At 33.0% G+C, this 25876-nt stretch overlaps 2 protein-coding genes across 2 annotated transcripts; both read right to left on the bottom strand.

Annotated features, from left to right (window-relative positions):
* Nucleotides 1-9151: 9151 nt before the first annotated feature.
* On the bottom strand, nucleotides 9152-10108 carry LOC118582893 (olfactory receptor 10AG1-like). The gene has a single exon (XM_036186032.1). It carries the CDS (start codon nucleotides 10106-10108, stop codon nucleotides 9152-9154), a length of 957 nt encoding a protein of 318 aa, XP_036041925.1.
* A 14805-nt stretch (nucleotides 10109-24913) lies between these two features.
* On the bottom strand, nucleotides 24914-25876 carry LOC118581794 (olfactory receptor 10AG1-like; the record flags this gene model as incomplete). The annotated part of the gene is made up of 1 exon (XM_036184238.1): nucleotides 24914-25876. A coding segment is annotated over one exon (963 nt), but the record flags the coding sequence as incomplete, so codon positions are not given.

Below are 25876 nucleotides of genomic sequence, written 5' to 3'. Positions count from 1 at the left end.
TGAAAGTCGTGTTACTACATTTGATTTTCTGATGCAACATAAAACCTACTGATACCACACTCCAAACTGTAATTTTCTAAAAGAATAAAAAAGATAAACCCATACATCTTACGCATTCTCTTAAATATTGAAGTGTTTTTCTTGCCAATCAGGATATCTAGAAAAAATTCAGTATTTTTATTTGCTTATTTGTACTATTATCATTTTTGCTGTCTTGCATTATTATGCACATCAGTTTAAATTTTCTTCTCAATATTCAAAATGCAAAATTTGAGTTAATATTGTTAAACATGTATCCTTTATTTTTCTTTTATTTATTTTTTATTTAATTCAATCCACTCCTCTCTTTCTGTTCATAATGGTGGAAGTCTCCCATGGGTATGATTCTTTCTTTCAATTGAGTTTTTTTCTGTGCTCAATATTTTGTTTTATGATGGATAGCCTGAAATTAATAAATAATACTTGAGTGAAATTCAAAAAGTCCTAAAAAGGTACACTGATAATATATTTAAGTATTTCAATCTTATTCCTCTGTTAAGGTTGTTATTTTGATACATAGGCTATTTTAGTACAATTAGTCATTAACATCTCCCAAATATTATATGTAATATTAAATAATTAAAATTGGTATTTCTTTTCAGTATTCAGACTGTGAAAACCAATGTCATAATTTATACACACACACACACACACACACACACACACACACACACACACACACAAGTTTCTGTACTTAACCTAGGACTTAGTATGAAATAAACTATGTTAATGTCTTTCTATCTCAGGTTGCTCAAGGATCAGAAGCTGTTGCATACTTTTGCATCTGCACACATGTTCAGGGAAGAGTACCCAAGTGATGCATGTCCCTATTCTGAATAAACATCTATTGTAGCAAAACTGCATCCATTGTGGCTCATGTCATGCAGCTCTAAGCCTTTCACATTTACCTTGATTTTACTTATACAGCTACCTCACTTGTTCCATTCCTCAACTGCATGCCTTTCTGAAGGTTTAAGCTAGAGAATGCTGATGTGTTCTCATGCATTTTCTTAGGCTATGTTTACCATAAAACTACAGCGTCTGTTTAAATGTATTTTTTACCATATATTTCTTGGTGATCAATACTTTATTATAAAACTTCCCAACATTTAGAAAATTATGAAAGTATTTCATAGATAACAACTCAACATATCCCTTTATAAAAAAAAATTGTCACATACTCTACTGATTCTACCCTTATCCTCCTTGTTTCTATCCTTCTACCTATTCATGCATCCATTTAACTTTCTTCAGCAGTAGATACATTTCCTCTTATTGTATGTGGCCACAGGTTAGTATGCGGGATTTACAATGGTTGTCAATTCTGTCAGAAGAGCTTGACTGTCTTATTCTTCTCAAAGTGTTAGCACATTTTCATGTTCAGTAATAGTCACTTAAGGATGAATCGGAAAAGTCATTGAAAAGAGGAGTTTGGCTTTCAATTGTGTTTTGAGAGTGTTGTTTGGCTAGTGTTCAAAATTTCAGTCCGCCAAAGTATGTGAAAATTTGGAAGGTGTATGGGTTTGTGCATAACTTAGACTTCCTAAATATGTTTTACAAGAATAGGAATGTTAAGCCCCCCAAAAACTATTTTTCCATCAGCACTATTATATCATATTTAATGATAGTGTTATAGTAGTGATAGAACTTGATGCTCCTTTTAAAATTCAGAATTCTCAAGAAAATTTTAATACAATGTGTGAACTTACTATAACTGAAACTTAAAATGTACAAATACTATTAGTAAAAGGCAACAGAGCTAAACTGTCATTTCAAGATCATAAAATTAGCCCACAAAGTTTTATTCTTCTTCATTACACTACATGATGCATTTAAACATGTTTCCTCAACCATTTAACACAGTCTACTACTATATACATAGGTTGCTAAAATCCTACAGCCAGATCATTTTCTAGAAGACCTGGATGTGGTCTTCTAGACCTACATCTGCTTGAAAGATATTGTCATGAAAAGATGCCACTGTCACAATATAAGAAATGCATAAGTATAAAGTGTGCCTTCTGCTTTGGTTTTACTGTTTTGATTATGGGAGGTAGATGTGGGTGTGTTGTGCAGGGTATTTATATATTGTAATGTGTACTACAGCATTTCAAACCATTTCAATGAAAATAAATGTTTCTAAATAGAGATAGATATTCTTTTAAAAATACTATATCAAAACAGCCAGGCGGTTGTGGTGCACGCCTTTAATCCCAGCACTTTGTAGGCAGAGCCAGGCGGATTTTTGTGAGTTTGAGGCCAGCTTGGTCTACCGAGCGAGATCCAGGAAAGGCACAAAGCTACACAGAGAAACCCTGTCTCAAAAAACCAAAATATATATATATGATATAAAAACAAAATTAGTAGATGTTTTGCTTTCTCTATTTCTACAGAAATCTTTCTGCTTTAATGGGAAATATCAATATTTCATTTGGAAGAGAAAATCATCAGCATATGTTGTATCCATATATGAAATTTGCAAACAACTAATAAATGGTATAAATAAATAACTTTTAAAATGGAAAAAGATATCTATTTCATTCATGTTTGCTGAGTTTCCCATTTTAAACTACAAGTTAAGTAAGAGAGACTGGAGATTCTTGTATCTATCCAAACATACTTACCATTTTCTTTGTTGTTTATTTTGACATTTACCAGCTGAATACCTGGGCTGGTGCATGCTAGGCAATGGTTTGTCACTGTGCTACACCATCAGTTCCTGCACTTTCTTCCACAAGGAAGCTGAAATCATGTAGCATAGCTGCTATTTTTCTGTTGAAAAACTTTTAAATAATTAAATTTAACTAAGAAATAGAGCTTAAGGAGGGATATGTGGAAATGATACAGTATTTGTATATGGAATAATTAAGAAATAAAATTGTAAAATTGTTAAACATTGCAGGAAAATATAGTCATTTTTGCTTTGACTAAAGATATTTAAGCTTATTTAAATCACATACCCCATGAGACAATGAATTTCTTGGTTGTCAATATTGTAATATCAAATAATATAATATCCTAATAAGTATAATGCATACAAAGCATAGTGAGGTAGTATATGAAATGATATCAAAGGTAGAGAATACAAGTAAATTTGAATGCATGAATTCAGAAATGACTTTATAGCAAAAATATCAAAATTGAAATGGAAAATATGCCAATGTGACCCCAGGAGTTTTAGATTCTTTCATAATAGATGTTCATTTTGAACAACCATTGTGCCCTTTTGATCAATGTAGGACACAGGTATATTTTGATGTTTATTAAACTTTCTGATCATTTATTTACATAGTTAGATTTTACAAGATATGAATTCTAGTTCTGTTGTTTGTTTGTTTTAAATAATGTCTTTAATTTTATTTTATGTGCATTGATGTAAGTGTGTCAGAAGTTACAGACAGGTGTGAGCTGCCATGTGTGTGCTGGGAACTGAACAAAAGTCCTCTGGAAGGGCAGCTACTGCTTTTACCACAGAGCTATCTATCCAGCCCTGAAATCTAGTTCTTTTATTTTTAAAACATGTATAACAGAAAAAATACTCTAAAATTACTAAAATAAAAAATCAATTACTATTTGATTCATGATAGTACATAAATGTCTTTAGTAACTTTAACAATATTTTCTACAACATTATCTTTCATATGAAAAAATATTTCATATTTTGCTTTCAACTGACCTAGGAATATCATCCTAAAGCTAATGCAAAGAAGCACAGGGAAATATAAATTTGATAATGTATTGAAAGTAGAATATATGAAACATGTTCCTTACCTTTGTAAATTGGCATAAGACAAGTAATGATAAATACGTTTGTATTTCTAAGCATATGGATGAATTTATTTAAAAAGAGGTTAATCACTTTCTAACACACTTTTCACACTGTGCTTTTTAAGTATGATAATTTCTCTGCTCTGGGAATAAAATCCTTCCCCAAGTCACTTTCTAATTGGATGAAATATATTTCCCTGTGAATCAAGAAACTCCACAAAGCAAAACAACACCAAAGATACACTTGAGTAAACTTTTTTTTGCAATCTAAATATTGTGTTTTTTCTCTATTTTGTGATTACAAAATGCCAGGAACAATGGTGAATGACTGCAACCCCAAAAATTCAAAAGCTGAGGCAGGAGGATTGTGAGTTTGAAGCCATCTAAGACTTCATAGTAAGACTTTGTTTCCAAGTAAAAAAGTAAATGAATCAATGGACAAGTTGAAAGAATGTTTTCACTTATCAAAAAAGAAATAAAAAGCGAAAACATCAGAAATTGGAAGCTATTTTATTTAATTTTATTAATTAATTTGGAGGCTGTATCTTGTTTGTAGTATGGATAGACAGGAGCTCCTTATGTAGATTCATCAGACCTCAGAATTATGATTACCATTCTGCTTCTTCCTCCGAGTCCTGAGAGTAGTGCCAAGCACCAATGCACCTCATTGGACACAAATTTTACATATTATATTAAGAAATACTAACAAAATTTCAGATTTATAATGCAGTCATAGAGATGACAGTAAATGCACAAGAGGTCTTGTCATCACTCACCAGGAATAAATATTCAGCATGTCCCCAAGTCATTCATCACATTAACTTTATTGATCCAAAAATTATAGGAAGAAGAGGGTGAAGGAAAAGCTACTTTTTCTCCCTTGGGTGTGTGAACTGGGTGTTATGAAGAATTTCTAGTAATGACCATTTATCTAAAATGTAGATACACGATGATAGCAGTGAAGATGAGAATAGACAGCTTCATTTCTATCTTTACTACATGTCGGCAACTAAGACTCAGTATTTATTAATCAGCAATTATGTTTAGGTGTCCCAGATCAGAAATCCACTTACTTCTTACTTATGATCCCCACCAAGGACCTCTTAAGATAGAGCATAAAGTAATATGAATAATTTCTTTATACTCTCCAAATGTCAACATACAAATACACAATGATGGTCAAATTATAGCAGAGGAGAATCTAGAACATTCCACCAGATCCTATAATGTTAATGCTGAACTAATATTTCAGACAAGAGAAATTAAAATAATTCCTTTAGGATCATGAATCTTCATCATTAACCATGCATTATTTCATATTTAAAAACAATTTTGAGTAATATTTCACTTTAACTGTAGATACCATTATGATTCTGGAATACTAAATAATTGATATTAGAATTTGCATTTGAATCATTACATAATGATGTTCAGCATCTTTATTTTAAAAATTTTGGTTTTTATTTTTGTGTATAAGCACATACATGTGGTGCCATGGAGAGCAGTAAAGGACACTTGAGAATCTGGAGTGTGAGTGACAGGTGGTGTTAAGCAAACTTATGTGGGTATGTGAATAAAATATCCAACATCTTGAAGAAGAGCAGCAAGAGCTGTTAAGTGATGATCCAGCTCTCTAGCTTCTGATAATAACCTGCCCCAAATAATAATAATAAAATTATTATTAATTATTATTATTATTTAAAACTGGAAGAAGAACAAATGTAAAAGGAGACATGTAATTGTAACTTTCCCAAAATTCTGTAAAGGGATCTAAGTCATAAAGCAGTGTAAAATCTTTAAGAAAATCAAGATAGCCTCTGTAAAAGCATTAATGAGGTGATGAGTTTAGTATTATTGTTTATGAGTTACATAGAGTATATGAAATGGAACTTTATATGCCAGAAAATTCTTTGCAATGTTCAATGAAATGTATTATATTTATGACACTGACATGAGAAGAAGAGATAAATCATAATTATTAATACTAAATTATTAAATAAATATGAACTTATAACAATGCTATCTAGGTAGTAATAAAGACTTTCTCTCATAATTTTGTAACATTACATAAGCTAACTAGATGACATGGATTCCTAAAGCCCATAAAATCTTATCAATTTAAAAGTAATAAATACTTTATATTATCTTAATGACATTTAGAGAGAACCAATTTGCAGCAAGTTAGAATGAGGTTGTGCAGGTACTTTATAAAGCAACATGCCACTGCATCTTCATCCTCATAAGGACCACTCATGACATTCCAGTCTTTCAGAAAAAGGAACAAATTCCAAATCCTTCCTTTGCTGTCACTCCCTACAGTGGGCAGCCAGTTCTCTATTGATAATGGACTGCATTGTACTTTTCCAATCACATTTGAATGTTATTCTTGTTAAAAACAGATCTTACACTACCCCATTTTTTTTTTTTTTTAGTTTATTTGGTACATTGACAATATTGGGATTTCTCAGTTTCTGCTTTACTCCATTCTAATTGAAGTAAAAGGAAAGGTTGTTTACTTTATGGATTTCTTTACTATATTTTTCTTAGTTTTATTTGCCTTCTGATGTTAATCATTCTACTACATTTAGTGGTACTCATGACCTCTTTGGATAAGATTATTGGTAAGTACTCACTCATAGTAGGATACTAGATGTAAAACAAGGATGTCTAGACTGCTACACAACTCCAGGGAGGCTAACTAGAAAATAGGACCCTAGGAAAGACACAGGGATTGCAAAATGACAGAGAAATGGATGAGATCTACATGAACAACCAGGACTACAGTGGGAGTAATAAAAGGCAAGGTTCGAGGGAAAGAAAGCTTAGGGGAGCAGGAGATCCCAGCTGGATTAAGAACAGAAAGGGAGAACAAGGAATAACAGACCATGATAAATGAAGACCACATGAGAACAGGAAGAAGCAAAGTGCTAGAGAGGTCCCCAGAAATCCAAAATGATACATCCACTGTAGACTACTGGCAATGGTCGAGAGAAAGACTGATCTGACCTAGTCTGGTGATCAGATGGCCAAACACCCTAACTGTCTTGCTGGAACTCTCATCCAATAACTGATGGAAGTGGATGCAGAGATCCTCAGTCAGTCCCCAGGTGGAGCTCCAGGAGTCCAATTTTCAAGAAAGAGGAGGGATTATAAGAGTGTGAATTGTTGAGACCAAGTATGGAAAAGAACAGGGACAAATAGCCAAATTAATGGAAACACATGAATTATGAACCAAAAGCTGTGGAGCCCCCAACTGGGTCAGGCCCTCTGGATATGTGAGACAACTGAATAGGTTGAACTGTTTGGGAAGCACCCAGGCAGTGGGACCTGGACCCGTCCTTAGTGCATGAGCTGGCTGTTTGGAACTTTGGGCTTATACAGGGACACTTTGCTCAGCCTGGATGGAGGGGACTGGACCTGGCTGTACTGAATCCACCAGGATGAATTGAATCCCCAGGGAGTCTTGGCCCTGGAGGGGATGGGAATGGAGGGGAGGGGCTGGGGGGAAGGTGGGGACCAGGGCAGGAGGGGAGAGGACAGGGGAACCCATGGCTAATGTGTAAAATTAAAACACAAATATAATAAAGAAAATAAGGAGAAAAAAATTTTTAAAGACAAGAAAAAAAAAGAATATTGGTGGTTTATTCATTATTCTCTTTGACATTTTACTTGTCATTTGTGTGATTGATACTCACTTATGATGTCTTTATCTAGGCAAAAAGCAGTAACACATTGTGTTTTTCAGTCTTACTTAGGAATCTACAGACAAATGTGTTTAGAACTGGCTGATTTCACTGATTTACAAAAACCTTTGAAATCATGTTCATATTTCACAATGTGTTGTATACCTAAATCTCACTGTTAGGTCAACATGTGTCTGAATTTATATCATCCCTATGTAAAGCCTTTTTTTTTTTTTTTTGGCAAGAACAGAATACTAAAAAAATCAGGTTTAATTGTGTGAATAAGAAGACAGATATATCACCAGGAAGTCTCATAACTATCAGAGAAGCTACACCCGTGGAATTTAGAAATATGTTTGTCTAAACAAATACAACACCAGTAGACAAGGTATCAAAGATGGGGGGAAATTCATGGGGCCTCAAATATAGACAAAGAACTAGAGGTAACTACGGAATGCTGAGAGCATGAGAATGTCTTCCCCAATGAAGAACAAACACATTGTTATCCAATAGCAAGTGGTCAGCCTTAATAGCATATAAGTCAATTTACATAAACTGAACAAGTTGTGTGTACATATATGTATATGATGCATAGGTAATGCCATGTGTGTGACAACAGGAAAAGAATAGAGGGCATGAATATGAATAACACACATACATAGGAATGGTTGGAGGGAGGAAAGCAAAGGGGGAAAAATGTAAATATATTTTAATTTCAAAAAGAAAAATATTTTGAAAAGTTATTACTGACTTTTACATTGACAATGAACACATTTTCTATTTGTTTTTATTTAAACCTTAAGTAATAATGTCACATGTAACAACCTACTATAGCCATTTTACTACGTGAGGAACTACAATTCAAGCTAAAACCAATCAAAACAAATATAATATATATTATATGCTATCAAAGGAAAAATCAACAAAGAAGATATTACAATGCTAAATAACTAGAAAACAAACAGCAGGTCACCCACATTCATAAAAGGAACACTATTACAGCTACAATCACCATGTGTCCTTCACACAGCAAGAGCAGGTGTCTTCGGCACTTCTCTCTTGCCAAGAGATAGATCACCTAGACAAAACATAAACTGGGAAATTCTGGAAATACATGACATCATAAACTAAGTGGAGAGAAGCTTTTACTCAAACACAGAATAAAAGAATAAAATGCTTTCTCAGCATCTCATGTAACTATTTCTAAGTGTGTGTGTGTGTGTGTGTGTGTGTGTGTGTGTGTGTGTGTGTGTGTGTATGAATTAATGGGAACATGTGTCATCCTAGCACTAGAAGTCCAAGGGCAAATTGAAATAGTAGGTACTATTCTCTGATATTGTGGCTTCTAGAGATAATGTACAGGTCACCATACACAGCATCATAAATATGTGTTACAATATATCTGGTAATATTAATTATATCAAGTATTCTTTAGGAATGAGAGTTCACAATAAATATAGATGTAAAACTGAAGTGTATTTAATTTGGTAATATATACATCACAAAATATATTTTAAGAGATAAATGTCTCTCAACATCACAACTAACTTTTATTTTGTAGTAATCATTAGTGTAGAAAAGTTAAGATACATAGTTAAAAATAGATACCTCTGCAAACTTAATTATAAGCACATGCAAATCCATATCTGTAATATAAGCCATTATATTTTAGTAAATTGTTTGCATAAGAATTTTCTCAGTGCTACTGTGACATCTTTGTTTCTTAGACTGTATACCAAGGGATTAAACATGGGAGTCACAACAGTATAGAAAAGAGAAAGCACTTTGTCAGTTCCACCTGAATGACTAGTATTGGATGTAAAATATGTAACCATAGCTGATCCAAAAAATAATATCACGACTGCAAGATGAGATGAACAGGTGGAGAAGGCTTTGACTTGACTTGTGGCTGATGGTAACTTCAGGACTGTAGAGATAATTTTACTATAGGAAAAAACTATCAACAGGAATGGAACCAACACAAATATCACAGCACCTAGGAAAACCAACATCTCATTCACAAAGATGTTGCCACAGGCCAGGTGAAGTATTGGGGGGATGTCACAGAAGAAGTGATTGATTTGGTTGGAACCACAAAATGAAAGAGAAAAAATCTGTGATGTCTGCCCTATCTGTGCTGGAATTCCACTGATCCAGCAGCCAATCACCAGCTGGGAACACGCCCTTTGGTTCATGACTAAAGGATAGTGCAGAGGGTTACAGATGGCCATATAACGGTCATAGGCCATGACAGCCAGGAGGAGGCACTCTGTGGCCCCCAGGATAAGAGTGCAGCACATTTGTGTAGCACAGGCAATGAAAGAGATGCTTCTTCTCTGGGTACTAAGATTGAAGACCATTCTGGGTAGAGTAATTGATACATAACATATCTCTGAAAAGGAAAAGTTGCCAAGAAAAAAATACATGGGTGTCTGAAGAGCAGAGTCTACCCTTGTGATTAGTACAATGATGCCATTGCCCAGTAGGATAAAGGAATACATGACAAGAAAGAGACCAGATAGAAACCACTGGAGACGGGGAATATCTGAAAATCCCAGAAGAACAAACTCCTTCAGATTGGTTAGATTTCCTCCTTGTGGTTTTTGTTGCCGGTTCATCTGTGAAGCAGATTCAGTCAGCTTGGGTTCTTTCATTTGCCTTTGGGTTAAGAGGCTTTTGTCCTAATATCCAGTCATTTTGATTAGTTTTTGGTATCTGGCCATTTGTGTCTAATGTAAATGTACTGTTGCTTATAAATTTTAGTTTTAGTTATTTTAGAACTTAGGAATAATTCCTCTGTAGATTCCCTAAAATATCTTCAAAAATTAATATGAACCTTCCAAATTCTACAGCTCCCTAAAATATCTTCAAAAATTAATATGAACCTGCCAAATTCTACAGCTCAGGCTACACTAAGAAATGGTCTACACAGCAGAGACCTTGCACCACTGTAAACTCCTTCTGATTTATATATATCGACAGACATGTATTTTCTCTGATACCATTTCTGACAATGCTTTTTAATGATCTGGAGAATTGGCTCAGCACTTACAAACACCGGTTCTTCTTTAAAAAGACCCAGGTTTGATCAACAGCACCCACGTAGCAAATCTCAACTGTCTGTAACTCCAGATTTGGGCTGATCTGAAACATATATATTCTGGCAAAACACTTACACACTTCAAATAGAATTTTAAAAATGTTTAAAAGTAAATCCTTTTTCTTTTTTTACTTCATGTGAATTATGTTAGATTTTTGGGGAAAATATATCATTAATATATTCCAAATATAACTTTTAAAACATTTACTATATATTTAAAATAAAACTGTCCCTACCATAATCTGTAGGTTATATCCAATTGATAATCACTGCAATAAAAAAAATATTTTCTCCAATGCAATCTCACTGGATATATAAGCCACTCTTTAGTGTAGACCCCATGATCAAGAGCGGATGGCCAGCATTTTGGACGGTTCTTTGTCCCAAATGCTTTGTCTTAGCAGTTTTTGTAAACCTTACAAATCTTTTGCATACATAATATGGATTCCAGTTTTGTGTTTTCAGAGATTTCAGTGTGTGAATATACATCTCTCTGTGATACATGCTTAGGCTTTTATTATGTTTTGGGTTGTTCCCTTCCATTTGCTTATCTGTTTTATCCTATTCTGGTATGTATGTTTTTATTTTATCGTATTTATTTTCATATTATTTTCTAAACATCTGTTGTTCTCTAATGAGAGAAAGAAAAATTTGTGGATTTGATTAAGAGAATTTCGGGGAGGGGCAACCATAGTCAGACTATATTATATGGAGAAAACACATTTCAACAGAAAAGAAAAAAATGGTTAAATGTGAAACTGTACACATGAATCCCTTAACGTACTATTGTTTATGTATTTCTTCAAACATTTTATTATATTTTTATGCCTGTTACCTAGCTTAAGCACTATAACACATTGTTATTTATTTCAAAGTTTCCTTTCATCTTATGATTTAATTTGTACATATTTACTTCATTTTTCAATTCATAATGACAAGCAATTAAACAATACTGCCATAAAAATTTGGGATATCATGTTTAAAAGAAGCGTCTTTCCAAATTATATTAAGTAGGGGTTTTAGAAGGTTTTGTTCATTGTATCCAGCTTAGGAACACATTTCATATCAGGATGAAGGTAAGGGTACAGTGGAGGAAAGACAGAACACTGTGTGTAGAGGACACAGAGGTAGAGTCTGTGGTTATAAAAAGTAAAGTCACTGACTGTCCTGTTAAACTCTCAGGACTCTGTGCAACATTGCAATTGTGAAGTTACTAAAACTTCAGTTGGTGGACTTATACTGAAAATTATTTTCTTTCAAACCTTTTTTCTTCAGGGTCATAAATTTGGTGTGTTCAGAGGGTGTATTTCCACATAGTGACAAAGAGGTCCTCATTCACTGTAGCAGCTAAATTTGTACTTTTACAATCCTGAAGAGGATGATTCCTAAGAAATTTTTTGTGAAGATAACTGACTTCTCACTTAAACCTATTCATCTTTCATCTCTACAACACTGTGCATTGGGCCTTGGTCTATAAAAAAGTGTAGTAATATAATTCTTAATAGAGAATAGAGTCCTACTAAAATGTGATGTACTTGAATAGTTCTTCCACTTTTTTTTCTACTGTGTAAAATATATACTGTGGTAGCATTTGGCCATAATTTGTTAAGCTATCCAATGACCTAGATTATAAAACTACTTAGAAGTATTGTGAGAATTGCACCTCTTAATATAGGCAAAAATCTTGATGTAGTCATAGCACACATGTTATTACAAATGTTATCTATATTAGTTTTCTTTTTAAAAATAATTTATTTAAATTTATTTTATGTGCATTGGTGTGAAGGTGTCAGATCCCCTTGAACTAAAGTTATAGACAGTTGTGAGCTGCCAGGTGGATGCTGGAAATTGAACCTGGGTCCTCTGGAAGAGCAGCCAGTGCTCTTAACCACTGAGCCATCTCTCCAGACCTACTATATCAGTTTTTTTAATACTCTGTTTAATTCTTCTACATTTCATAATTTTGTTATTCCAAATGGATTAATAAAAATTTAATAAAAGACATTCTCTGAATCCCTCACTTTGCTTAAAACTTATTTTGGAAATGAGTATCATTTCCTTGCTATGAGAAATCTTAATGAAACCTTTAAAATCAGCCTGAAGGTGATACAGCAACGAATCTCTTTTTACATTTTTCCCCTTTCATTCACCTCCTGTTAATGTTTCTCCAATATCAGGACTTCTCCTGGGAACCCTTTGTTGAAGTTTTCTCTATGCTTTTGTGTGAATTATATCACACAAATCACAAATGCATGTAGGAAAAGGGCCAGGACTATTTTACTATTTCAACTATGTTTTTTCTTTAGTAAATGGTACTTGACACTTGTCAGATGCTCATTGTATGCCATTCAGCTTTGAACTGAAAAACAGTTTAAAGGATTTTTTCTCTCACAAGCAGCAAAAATGATTAATATGGAGGACAAAAACAATGAAATTCTCCTACATTATGTTTTCAAGTGGCAATGATTAATATATTTTACTCTTATAAAATATTTCTAGATCTACTCATACTACAGTTTAGACATCTGCAATACTAAATATAGTTACTGAAATGACATTCTGACCAATGACTTATCTTCTGCTCTGGAGGAGATAAAGCTATGAAGAGGTAAAATTTGCTCACTGTGCTCCACTCAAATAATATTTTTTGGTAAATGTTTAATTTCTAATATGTTTGCACCAATAAGAATGATGCTGGTGAATTTCTATTTCAAGTTTCTCCTGTCTGGATAAATCCAAAGACTTCAAAGAATTTGTACCAGTATTCTAAGTCATGTAAAGATCAGATATTGCAGAAAGTTTTTAGAGTGTATTTTGCTATGTATAAGCTATACGTCCTCCAATGAATTTAAGCAATGCCTTGATCTTATAATACTTTTCATTATATTGCAAAACATTTATTTCTGTGAATTCATTATGATTCTTTAAAAATAATTAGACTTTGGATCACTGTTAATATAAATATATTATACTAGTTGTTTAATTCTGAGACTCTGATTAAAATACAATTAAGACTATACATAAAGGAATATACCACTTCTTTCTTAATTTGTTAGAATGTACTGCCTCAAAATGGAGTTTTCCATAAAGTTATCTATGCATCACAAAATTATCATAGGTAAAGATTTCTCTATTTTCAAGTGGTTCATCATCTGTGTTTACTATAACAAGCACTATATAAATTATATTTATTTAATAAATCACACATTAACATTTAAATTAATTTGTTTTCTATAATATGTTAAAATTTGGAATACATTGATGTTGAAGTAAAATGGATTTCAGTAGAAAATAAGTCATATTTACCTTTCTAACGAAGATTAAATTTGACTTTTTATCACCTTCATTTAATGTCTCATTTATTGTAAGTGGAGTCACTTATATCCTCAAAGCTTTGTCATCTTCTACTAAGGAATTTTGTATCTGAAGGCCACAAAGTTCTCTTCAAATAAATGTCACTCTGTCCCTCACCTGAATGCTGTCTACTGATCTAAATTTCTGTGTCACCAAATCTCTTTAAGGTTTGCTTATTTCCTGATTTATTTTTTCCCAGATAATGTCTACTCTACCTTGACATTTAAATTGGGCCCCCAGTGGAATTGAAAGCACATTGTGTTTTTTTTTTTTTTTTCCTAGACATGGACAATTTATTGAGCAACACTTTGAGAGATCATCCAAATTAAAGCCTTCACAGTAATTACATAATTTGGCAAAATTTAAAGCTGTCATGTTCTCTATTATGAAGACTCTATGTATAGCCTTGGTTCATAATAGACTTGAGTCTGTGAGCATCTATTATTTTTCTCCAGTTGGTATGCTATAATGGGTTCTGTATTCTGTATACCCTAACAGGGTAGCCCGTGTTACAGTTTTAACAAGCAAAGTAATCTTTATTTAGGGTGAAATGAGAATCTAGAGTAAGCCAAGATGCAATAATGGAAAATCCATGATGAAAGGAATCTGTGTATTCAAAACTTCAGGCCCAAGAGTGACAATTTTGCCTAACATTATGTACCTTAAGAATCTTCATGAAGGTGGAAACAATATTGTAAAAATATGTTGCAAGAAAAATGATTAATAAAAATTCATTTTGAACAGTATCTTCCATGGAGTTATTAGGTTTCAAATCTATCACTGCTTCATATTATTCATTAAATAGTGCTTTAATAGTTTTTAAGGTTATTACAAAATCATTTCTGATAAGACCTCCTGTAACACTATGAGAGCAAATAGCATTTGATAAAGTTCATTACAAGTTGAGAAAGCATTAAAATGGTCATGGGAAGGTAGTGGGGAATAAATAGTGAGGGCTCATGTGGATTCAGGAGTGGCAGAGCTCAGGACAACAGTGAGATGCCAAGGCTGACTATGTTAGGTACACATCCAAGAGTGAGCTGACTGAAAGGGATTCCTATGTCCTCAAAAGAATGACAGGAAGATGTATTGGTAGAGAATGAAATATTCTGCAAAACTACAAATATAAATAAGAATTATATAAAATATTGATAAGACAAATTCATAAAATTTTTATATTTAAACAAAATTATTTAGACATCTGAATAAGCTCTGAGGAAAGAAATTAACTTTTATTAATAATTGATGCTATAACAAAATTAATTTTAACTTTTACATAATATTGTATAGAATATAGAATCATGAAATTATCTAATACTTTATTTTTAAATGACTATTAATCTAATCATATCTAAATCTTTAGAATACCAAATAAAAATCAAAAAGAAGCTACAAAATAAAATAATTCTGCAATGGATAAAATACTCATTTCACATTATGCACAATGTTAAAAAATAAGAAAAAAAACTAAAATTTTTGTGTCAAGTAAAAAGCTATTCTTCTCTTAGTAATAAGATTTTACATGTCAAAAGAAAGTCCAAAATACAACTAATAGATATTTATATTAAATATATATTAATAAGTATACTTAATGACAGATAAGAACAATCCTGTAAATATTGGGACAGATGCCTAACAGAATTAATCAAATAAATCTGAACACACACAGAGCTTACAATAATCTAAAATTCTTATATTACTTATATGAATTCTACATGAGGAGATAAAGTGAACATCAGTGAACCTAACCAAAGCTGTGTTCTTCATTTGAGTCAATGGTTAAGCTGTACATGGATAAGAATATGGAGCACTCGGGAGGCAGATGCAGGTAGATCTCTGTGAGTTCGAGGCCAGCCTAATCTACAGAGTGAGTTCCAGGATACAAGGGTACACAGAGAAAACTTGTCTCGAAAAAACAAAACAAAACAAAAAAGAATATGCTTAATATCAAGACAATGTTTCTCTATTTCTATACAGCAAACATGATATGACCCATTCTGTAGTTTGCCTTACATGACTCTACTTTTTGTACATATTCACCTCTTTCCTTCTCTTCTAAAGCATTAAACTAGCATGTACATCAATAAAAAAATTGAAAATCCTAGTTTTTTAGTATCATTAGTATCATTCTTTTAGAGACATGTTTATTATTGTCATCAATTGTATTTTTTAAAATCAATACAAAACATATTCATTTACTTGGTTTCAAAGACTAATAGTATGTGGCCACAAGACAATCAGCTGTATTGTTTTATTCACCAAGAGCAAGGAGTCGTGTTTCTCTTGTCTATGTCTATATTTATGCATTTATACCTATACTGTGTATCTAGCTTTGTAGGCAACCCTAGACATTTTTCTCTCAAACTCTGAATATAATAATACGATTATAGCACTACATGCATTTTAATTTTAGTTTGTTTTTCTATAAAAAATTTATTCTTTGTATGTTGCTGGTTTGTTCATCTGGTAATTTTCTAATGTTACCTCAATGATTAACTGAATCATGCATGCTATGATGAGCCTTCTACTCTTGATCACTAACAGGGATGTTCTGAGACAATTATTTGGTAAATGTCTAGTACAGATAGACTCTTTAAATGAGGCCAACTATTTGTTGAAATATTGCCTCATTTCCCATGCCATCCCTTCATCAATTGTTTTCAGCCTTGTTTGTATGAATATACTCTATTCAGTCTATTTCTTATTTATTTAGTTTTTTTTTCAAAAAAAGGTGTTTTAATAATGATTTCTTCTCTCCAAACTCCTCTCCTCTGTTTTGTCTATCACCCTATGTTCTGTTTTCTCTCTATGTCTCTGTCTCACTACTCTCTGTCTCTCTTATGGAATAAAAACAAACCCCCACGTAAATGCAAGTCAAGTAATTGACAAATAAAACAAGTAAAAGACCAATGAAGTAATAAAAAAAAATCTGACTACAAAGAAAAACATTAAGTCTGTTTTCTGTTGGGGAACCACACCTGGGCATGAGGTCTTGTGAGGAATGCAACTAATAAACCCAGTGATATTCCTTTAGAGAAAATTGATTTTCACTTGGCTAACAGGCATCAACTTTAAAACACAAACTATAAAACCATAATATGACCAACAAGACAAAAGATATCTAAACAAAGAAATAGGAGACAAAAAATTCCATTGTGTTTGTTTTCTGTTGAACATCTCACTGATGGGCAAGGGACCTATTCTGAAGAATTTCTGATATTCTCAGTGAGTCTTAATAAAGAAAGCTAATTTTTCCTTTACAAGTAGATCTCAGTTACAGATATCTTCTTTGTTAGGGATAGGAACTCATGTCTACTTCCTACTTTTCAGCACAGGGGCTTCATCTATCATGAGCCCATGGAGACTTTGAGCATGATGCAACAGTATCTGTGACTTCATGTGCACATCAGTCTTGTTTTGTCTGGAGAGTGTAGTTTCCTTGGAGTCATCCATCCCCTCTAGCTCTGACAATATTTCCCCTTCCTCTTCTGCATAGTTCTTGGTGCCCTGAGGGGAAGAATATTCTGAAGCCATCAGTTTAGGACTGAGTGTTACAAAGTCTCTCATTCTCTGCATGTTCCCCACTCGTGGGTCTCTGTGGTAGTTCCTACGTACTGCAAGAGGAAGTTTCTCAGAAGATGGATGAGCAAGGCACAGGTCTATGGGTATAGCAGATTGTCATAGGAGTCCTTTTATTTCTATGATCCTTTAGTAGAGTAAATAGTATTTAGTTTTCCCCTAGGCCTGTGGTCTATCTAGTCTTAGAATTTTGGTAACCCAAGCAGTGTCAGGCATGGGTTCTTCCTCATAAAGTGAGTTTTAAATCCAACCTAGAGTGGTTTGTACTCCAACATCTGTGTTACTATTGCATCTGCATATCTTGGAGGCCAGTCACATTGTAGATCACAGTTTTTGTAGCTGGGTTGATGGATATCTCTCTCCTCTGATAGTGTGTCTACCAGTGAATATTAGTCAGAAGGGAAAAGTTTCTGTTTAGGCACCAGCTCAACTTCTTGTTGTTATGTGTTATAATTAGTGTCTTTAGCAATAAGGTCTTACAATGAGTTTGTGGACAGCAACCAATAGCATGAGTTAAATATTTCTTTAAATATTTCTCAGTCATTTGTGTTTTATCTTTTGAGAACTTTCTGCTTAGTTCTGAACCCCCTTTTTAATTGAGCTATTTGTTTTCTGGATATAGAGTATTTTTAATAATTAATAAATTTTAGATACTTACCTTCTCTTAGATGTGTATTTGGTAAAATCTCCTCCTGTTTGTTTTCTTACCACTTCTGAATGATGGTGTCATTTGCCATATTGAAGCTTTGCAGCTTCGTGAGGTCCCAGTTATTAGTTGTTATTAGTACCATGTGTTATTGGTGTCCTGTCCAGAAAATATTTTCCTGTACCAGTTATGTCAAGCCTATATACCCTTTTCTATTTTTTATAAGATTCAGGGTATATGATATTCTAGTGTTTATTTACAGGGAACACGTCTTCAGGTAAATAACATGTCAAGTTATTACACAGAATTCATAGCTATCACTGTCAGGAAGACATACTCTGTTTCCAACTGTGAGGAAAAAAAAATATTTGTGTTACACTTAGAGAAAAGAATGAGTTTTGTTTTTTAATTCCAGAGTTTAATACCATTCAAATAAAAATGAGAATCATAAAACAACAGTAAAACTAATAAAAATGTAAAACATAAATCCTTAGAAATTGGTCAACATTCACTTTATAAATAATTATGTCATTTCTAGTCACTGTTAGTATGATCACCCGAAAAGACAAGTCTCATGAAATGTAGCAGAGTTTGAAAATGCCTGAAAATCAGAAAAGAATAAATTTAGTTTTGAAGTATCATTAATATCTCTTGGCTTTTCTTTTCTTTTTTCTTTTGATCTGTGATAATAGTATAAGGAATCATTTTCCCTGTATTATTTATTTCCCCCATCCTGTATTTCTAAATTGTACTAACTACACCTGTTTAATTAGTTTATAACCTTTTTTATCTTCATTCAAATTTTAACACTATGAATTATGCATATAATACTTATTGAAATTTAGGAGTTAATACATCATAAAAATCTAAGCTTACTAAAACAATGTACTCCCAGCTTGCATTTGTATACAATTAAATATATATAAATAGGCACTTTCACTTGGCTTCTTTTTAAAGTATTTTCATTTTACTTCTTTATAAACATAACCTTGATATAGCACTGTATCCATTTATTTTTATCTTCTGATAGTATGTCTATGATGACATATTTTAAATGTTTTCTACTATTTGTGTATTTGGTATGTACAGATTCTGTATATGTGTACATTTGCATGTTTACACATGGGTGGATTAGATAACCTCAAAAATAAATTAAAATACAAAATAAAGAAATAAAAATTCAAAATATTATGATATAGAAGTAGGAGATGACCCAGTCAGCAAAATATTTGCTTAATAAACATGGAAATTTCTTTGAATTCTGGAGACCACCTACAATTATGATACATTGGCACAAACATTTTATCTTTAAGCTAGGAGCTGGAGAATTGAAGGTTGCTAGGCTTGCTATCTCAGTAGTCTGTCTTAATTATTGCATATAAGTTTCAGTAGAAGACTATATTTCAAAAAGCAAGGAGCCCTCTGCTTCCATCCAGATATAAACATATATAAAGTGCATCCTAACACCTTTAGAAAAATGAATGCTGGCCAAGTACTGAACTTTCTCAGATTCTTATCATATATTTGTTGTTTTTTTCTAACTTTTGTTTTACTAATTCATCTATTAACACTGAAACAATATAAACATTTGAAAATATTGCCATAAATTTGATATACCATAGGAGAGATTGCCCTGATAATTTTCATCCTTTGGGGAAACTACTTTGACTTATGTTCCAGTATTTGTTTGTATAGTCAAAAAAATCCATTTTAATCAAAGGAAATGCACAAAATTCCCCTTCTAATCTATGTCTATCTAGCTCTGTTTATATATCAAAAGCAAACAGAAGGAAATCAATTGACTTTGTTATTAGTGACTGATTCTGACTGTCTTGTGTACGCATTTCAATTTCTCAGTCTTTAAGAAGGGACTATTGCCATTCACTACCACAATTAAGTAAATAATGGAAAATAAATAATTTCTCTAGGGAAAGAAGAACCTGTGTTTGGGTGATACTAATCTATTTAAAATTGAATAGTGGTATCATGTACAATGTTTCAAAATCATAACAACATGTCCTGTTAAGAAAGGAAAGTGGCACCTATTACAGATTATTTAACAGATTCTGAGTCCTTAATAATTTAAGTAAGCCATTAGTTATTTGCTTAGCTATGTGGTTCCACAATAGCCTTGATTCGTACCTGCTTTCCAAGATAGTATCTTTTATATGTTATATGGGCTATAAGTTTCTTTACACTGTCAGCATTTTAGTTAAGGGAAAACATGGAGTTTTAATGCATGAAGACATCTCTTTCATGTGGTGAGTCCATCATCTTCTAGAAACACTCTTCAAAGCAAAGTGAATGTTCAATGGCTACCTCATACTACACCACTCACACAAAGACATTTCTTACTCAAGGAGACTTCTACCTGTGTGACACATTGTTCTTGGAAATACATACCCATTGAAATGAGTCAAAGATGATAAGGATTATGGTATTGTTATGTGTGGTTTAAAAAAGATGAAAGTATTTTTGATAATGAAAGAGGAAGCAAAGAAATATCTTTAACCAAGAATGATTCATAGGATCACAATGAAATCATTATTTTTTGCAGGACTTAAAGGCAGGTATGTTTTTCAAATTTATCACTAACATTTGAAAAGCTAATTATATGCACTTGTTGATTGTAATGAGGACATTTTTCTCTCTTTCATGCAACAAATTCTATTTCTCTAAATATTTTATGTCTTTAAGAATGTAAATTAATATTATAATATGTAAATAAATTTGAATTATAGCAATATTTCAAAAAATGTAATTTCAACATTTGTCCCTTCCAATCCAAACCTTTCCATATTCCTCTCTCTACTCTACTTCAAATTCATGACCTCTTTTGCCACTAATGGTTATTGCATTCGTAAGTGCATAGATATGTATCGATGTCTCTCTCTCTCTCTCTCTCTCTCTCTCTCTCTCTCTCTCTCTACACACACACACACACACACACACACACACACACACATATGGAGAGAGAGAGAGAGAGAGAGAGAGAGAGAGAGAGAGAGAGAGAGAGAGAGAGAGAGTTTCCTAAATACATGCTGTCAGTCTGTACAATGTTATAAATTTTCAGGATTGTCTGGTTGGCACTTGACAAAAATTGGTATGCTCTTTTCTGGAAATTACCACCTCTCCCTCTCTAATCTCTTCTCATTTGCTAATAGTGTAGTATTGATACCTTACAAGCTTTTCCCAGTGCACTTTGGCATATTCATTGGTATTATCCTTGTTCAGCTCATTTTTGATCAAGTGATGTTTGTGAGACACTATAGATGTAGCTTCTGATGTTACTAGGATAAAAATGTCACAGCGAACTCCCTAATCCTCTGGCTCTTACAATCTTTTTACCAACTCTTACTCAGTATTCCATGAGTCTTAAACATTTAGATGTTTTGTAGATATATTCATTGGGACTAGGCACAACAGATCTACATTTTGATTGGCTGTGTTTTCCTGGAGTGATCTTCTGTTTCAAAGAGGTGTTTCCTTGATGATGATTGAAGGCTGCAATTATCTATGGGTACAAGGAAAAATGCTTATAGATTTTTGTTGGGGATTGTGCCAGTTTAGTAAATTAGCAGTTGTAGATTCTCCTCCAATAACTATGATGTCACTAGCACCAAGTAGTTAAATAGGTTTTCCTCTTGTTTAGCAGAATCTCTTATGTTAAGTCCATTTAGTAAGCTGAACTTTATCACCAATGAATGTCTGCCTGTATTATACCTTTAGGGTTATCATGTCATGATGGTGTTTATGTTCTTCATAGGCATCATAGCTGTGTGGAACTGTTAGGTACCTCTCTCTGTTTAGAGCTTACAGAGCACTGTCTGGTACCATGAGAGCTGATACTCAAGGAGGAGCATTCAGGTCAGTTCCTGCTCAGGAGTCTGTAGGCTCAGCTTCTTAAATCTTTGAGGTCTACATCAATAGGCACTTATATTCTGCTTCTTTGGGATAATGAAGGGTAACAACAATGGACTATATGTTTTGGGACTCTCTTGAATTTCCGTGGGCAGTAACTTAAAAGAAGGCTTTTTGCGTCTGGTATTAGGGGCTTTGTTAAGTGATCTTTGGTACTTGGAGGAAGAAATGTCAGCCAAAATGAGAAAAGTTCATGAAATCTTTATGTTCTGTAGAGGGAGTTTCAGGACAGCCAGAGCAACACAATAGAAAGACCCTATCTCAAACAACAAAACAAAACAAAAACAAGCAATCAAAGAAACATCTATATATGCATAATTAAATACATAATTAAGATTATTGCAGATTTGTGGGATTTATTTTTAGGTAAACAGTTAATCCAATTCTTTGTGTTTTTTTTTCAGACATCCTTATTCATATTTCACACACCTCATTTTTCTGTATTTACCATACTTTTGTTTGTGGTTTATATTTTGATGGGATCAAGTAAATTTTATTTTCTTTAATTTTTGAGATTTTAATGTTATAAGAATATCCCTCCTATCCCTTTCCTGTCTATTATTCTTACATATACTTTTCCTTGTACTCTTTCAAATTTATGGCCTCTTTTTCCATTTATTGTTGTTATATATACATACATACATACATATATATATGTATGTATGTATATATATATGGATAGATAATCTTACACATAACCAGCTGAGTTTGTATAATGGTGCTTGTATGTATATTTTCAGGATTGACCATTTTCTACTGGATAATCAATTGGTGTGTTCTTGTCTATATAAGACTACTTCACCTGCTCTCAGAATTCATTAGTTGTCTATAGACATTATGAAAGTCTGATATCCCATGGGCTTTTTCTCAACCACTTTGGAGTGTCAATTGGTAGCAAGCTTGTTCAGCACATGTTTAGGCAAGAATGTTTGTGAGATTTTATGGGGATAGTTTCAGCCATTAGCAGGAAACATACTTTTATTTTAAATCTAATAATGTAAATTGTGCATCAGAGGTGCTTGAAATTCTTATGATTTTCTTCTAGAATTGATTGTGTTATTGTATGTGGGAAATTCTGGAAATTCTATATGGTTTTTATTATATTTTCAGTAATTAATTCTTATACCTTTATACAAGAGCATAAATATTCAATATATTACTCATTCAAATGTATAATAGTACATATATAATATTCCATGTTATTAATTAATAAATAATGTGTTAATATTTAACATCTATTTTATATTCTTGAAATACTTTTAGTAGTTAACTATATATTCATAAATAAAAATATATTAATTTAAAAACTATGTGTATGGAGTGCTGTCCAATTTTAGGTCTGTGTACCATGTGCATACCTGATTCCCCCAGATACAAGAATAGGGCACCAGATCCACTTTAACTAGAGTGAAAAAAATGGTTAAGAGACACCCTGATTTCTGTGTCCTCTGCAAGAGCGGCAAATGCCCTTAACCACTGAACTGTCTCTCCAACTCCTAAAATATATTTGACTATGTAAATAAAAAGTCATAATTTAAGATAATGCCCACACTTTCATAAAGGACATATTGTTTCATTTTTCAGAGATAGAAATATTGATCTGTAATCTTTTAATGAGATGTCACAGCTTAAATAGCTGTTTGTCTGAGAAATTCATAAAATTTTCCTGGTAACATTTTTCTAAATATATTTCCATCTTTTTATTATTATTTCTGTACATGTGTTAGTAATACTATAGTAAGCAAAATGCCAAGATGGCTTCAAGTTTTATGGTTTTTTGGCCCTACATTCTCCTAATGCTACAACCAAGGATGAATTGAAACATTGCTTCAAATCATATACAAGATGTAATTAAGATTTAGCATGTTTTTACTTGTTTTCTATCAAAGTAATTCTTTATCAATGTTATAGATATATATGATGAGTTTAGGTTATACTTTGTTTATAATGATTCTATTTGTAAAACGTGTATAATGAGTTCTGTACACTTTCTCACCTCTTCTATCATCAGTCTGTCTATCTATCTATCATCTATCTATCTATCTATCTATCTATCTATCTATCTATCATCTATCTATCTATCTATCTAACTATCTTTATCTATCTATCTATTAGCTATTTATCTATCTCTTAGCCCTATCAATCTTGCCTTCTCTCTATTCCTTTCTCAGAATCATGACTTCTGGTTATCTTTTGTAACTCAATAAAATCAAGGCTCTCTTTGTGGAAATAGATCAGGATTATCGATTGGAATGTGGCCATATGATTGGTGTATAAATGACTAAAGAAAATGACCCACTTACCTGAAATCTATAAATAACAAACAGTTAATTAGGGAGAAATAGTTTCCTTTGAGCTACTCATGCACCCATGCCTGACCTTTATACTTCAACTACATTAGCTACCTTTTAACATTTCAGTGTACTAAAAGCAAACAAAATTAACAACTGAATCAAGGAAGACAGTGTATGAAAGTCAAACTAAATCTGTCTCAGAATATGACAACTGCCTCTGCTCATAGATCACAATTAAATTATCTGCCAAAGAGCTGCTCAGGCAATCTTAGAAGAGTATTTAGCTGACAGTGAAAAAGTAGGTCCTAATAACAGACACAGGAAGCTGATTTATTTTCCATCTGGAAATATGGAAACCCTGTAATGAAGTATGAAATTAAGGTTACATGACAAAATGTGGGTTTTTAACATAAATTTAATCAATATGAAAGAATGTCAGAAGAAAAATTCATGTGTGTGTGTGTGTGTGTGTGTGTGTGTGTGTGTGTGTGAGAATGATAAACAGATATGTGCTCTTCAAAATTTTGTCTCATACTAATAACTTACTGAGCAGTTTTCTCAGAGCCAGCATGATGTCCTTGTTCCTCAGAGTGTATATAATGGGATTCAGAGTTGGGATCAAAATGGTGTAGAACAGAGACAACAATTTCCCAATTATTTCGGATTGATTTGGCTTGGGTTGTAAGTATGTGATGCCAGCAGTTCCATAGAACAGAATTACAACTGTCAGGTGAGAGGAGCAGGTGGAGAATGCTTTGACCCTTCCTTTGGCTGAGGACAATTGCAGAATGCTACAGATGATTTTACAATAGGAAAAAATGATCAGCACAAAGGGAACCATGACAAACACCATTGCAACTATATAGACTGCTATCTCATTCACAAACGTGTCTCCACAAGCAAGCTTGAGTACTGGTGGGATGTCACAGATGAAGTGATTAATTCTGTTAGATCCACAAAATGGTAGTGAGAATATCTGGTATGTTTGTCCAATCACAACTGGAATGACACTGATCCAGCAGGCAGCCACCAACTGTGTACAAACCCTGTGGTTCATCACTAGAGAATAGTGCAGAGGATTGCAAATAGCCACATAACGGTCATAGGACATGGCTGTCAGGAGGAGGCACTCTGTACCTCCTAGCATAAGGATGAAACACATTTGTGTGGCACAGGCAAATATAGAGATATTTCCTTTTAGAGTACAAAGGTCCATGAGCATCCTTGGAATGGTGACTGTTACATAACAGATTTCCACAAAAGAAAAATTGCTAAGGAAAAAATACATAGGTGTCTGCAAAGCAGAGTCAGTTCTTGTTAATAACATTATTGTGCTGTTGCACATCAGAATAGTCAAATATATGAGCAAAAATATCCCGAACAGAATCCACCTGAGATGGGGGACATCAGAAAACCCAAGTAGGACAAATTCTATCAGAGAAGAGGCATTCGATTTTTCAGTTGTAAATTTCTGTTCATCTATGGACAATAA

The sequence above is a fragment of the Onychomys torridus genome, chromosome 4 (assembly GCF_903995425.1).
Source record: "Onychomys torridus chromosome 4, mOncTor1.1, whole genome shotgun sequence".
Lineage (NCBI taxonomy): Eukaryota > Metazoa > Chordata > Mammalia > Rodentia > Cricetidae > Onychomys > Onychomys torridus.
This window is presented reverse-complemented; position numbering and strand designations above follow the sequence as displayed.

Excerpts from the sequence above, each read along its gene's own strand:
- LOC118582893 (XM_036186032.1), bottom strand. The coding sequence starts at position 10,108 with ATGAACCGGCAACAAAAACCACAAGGAGGAAATCTAACCAATCTGAAG.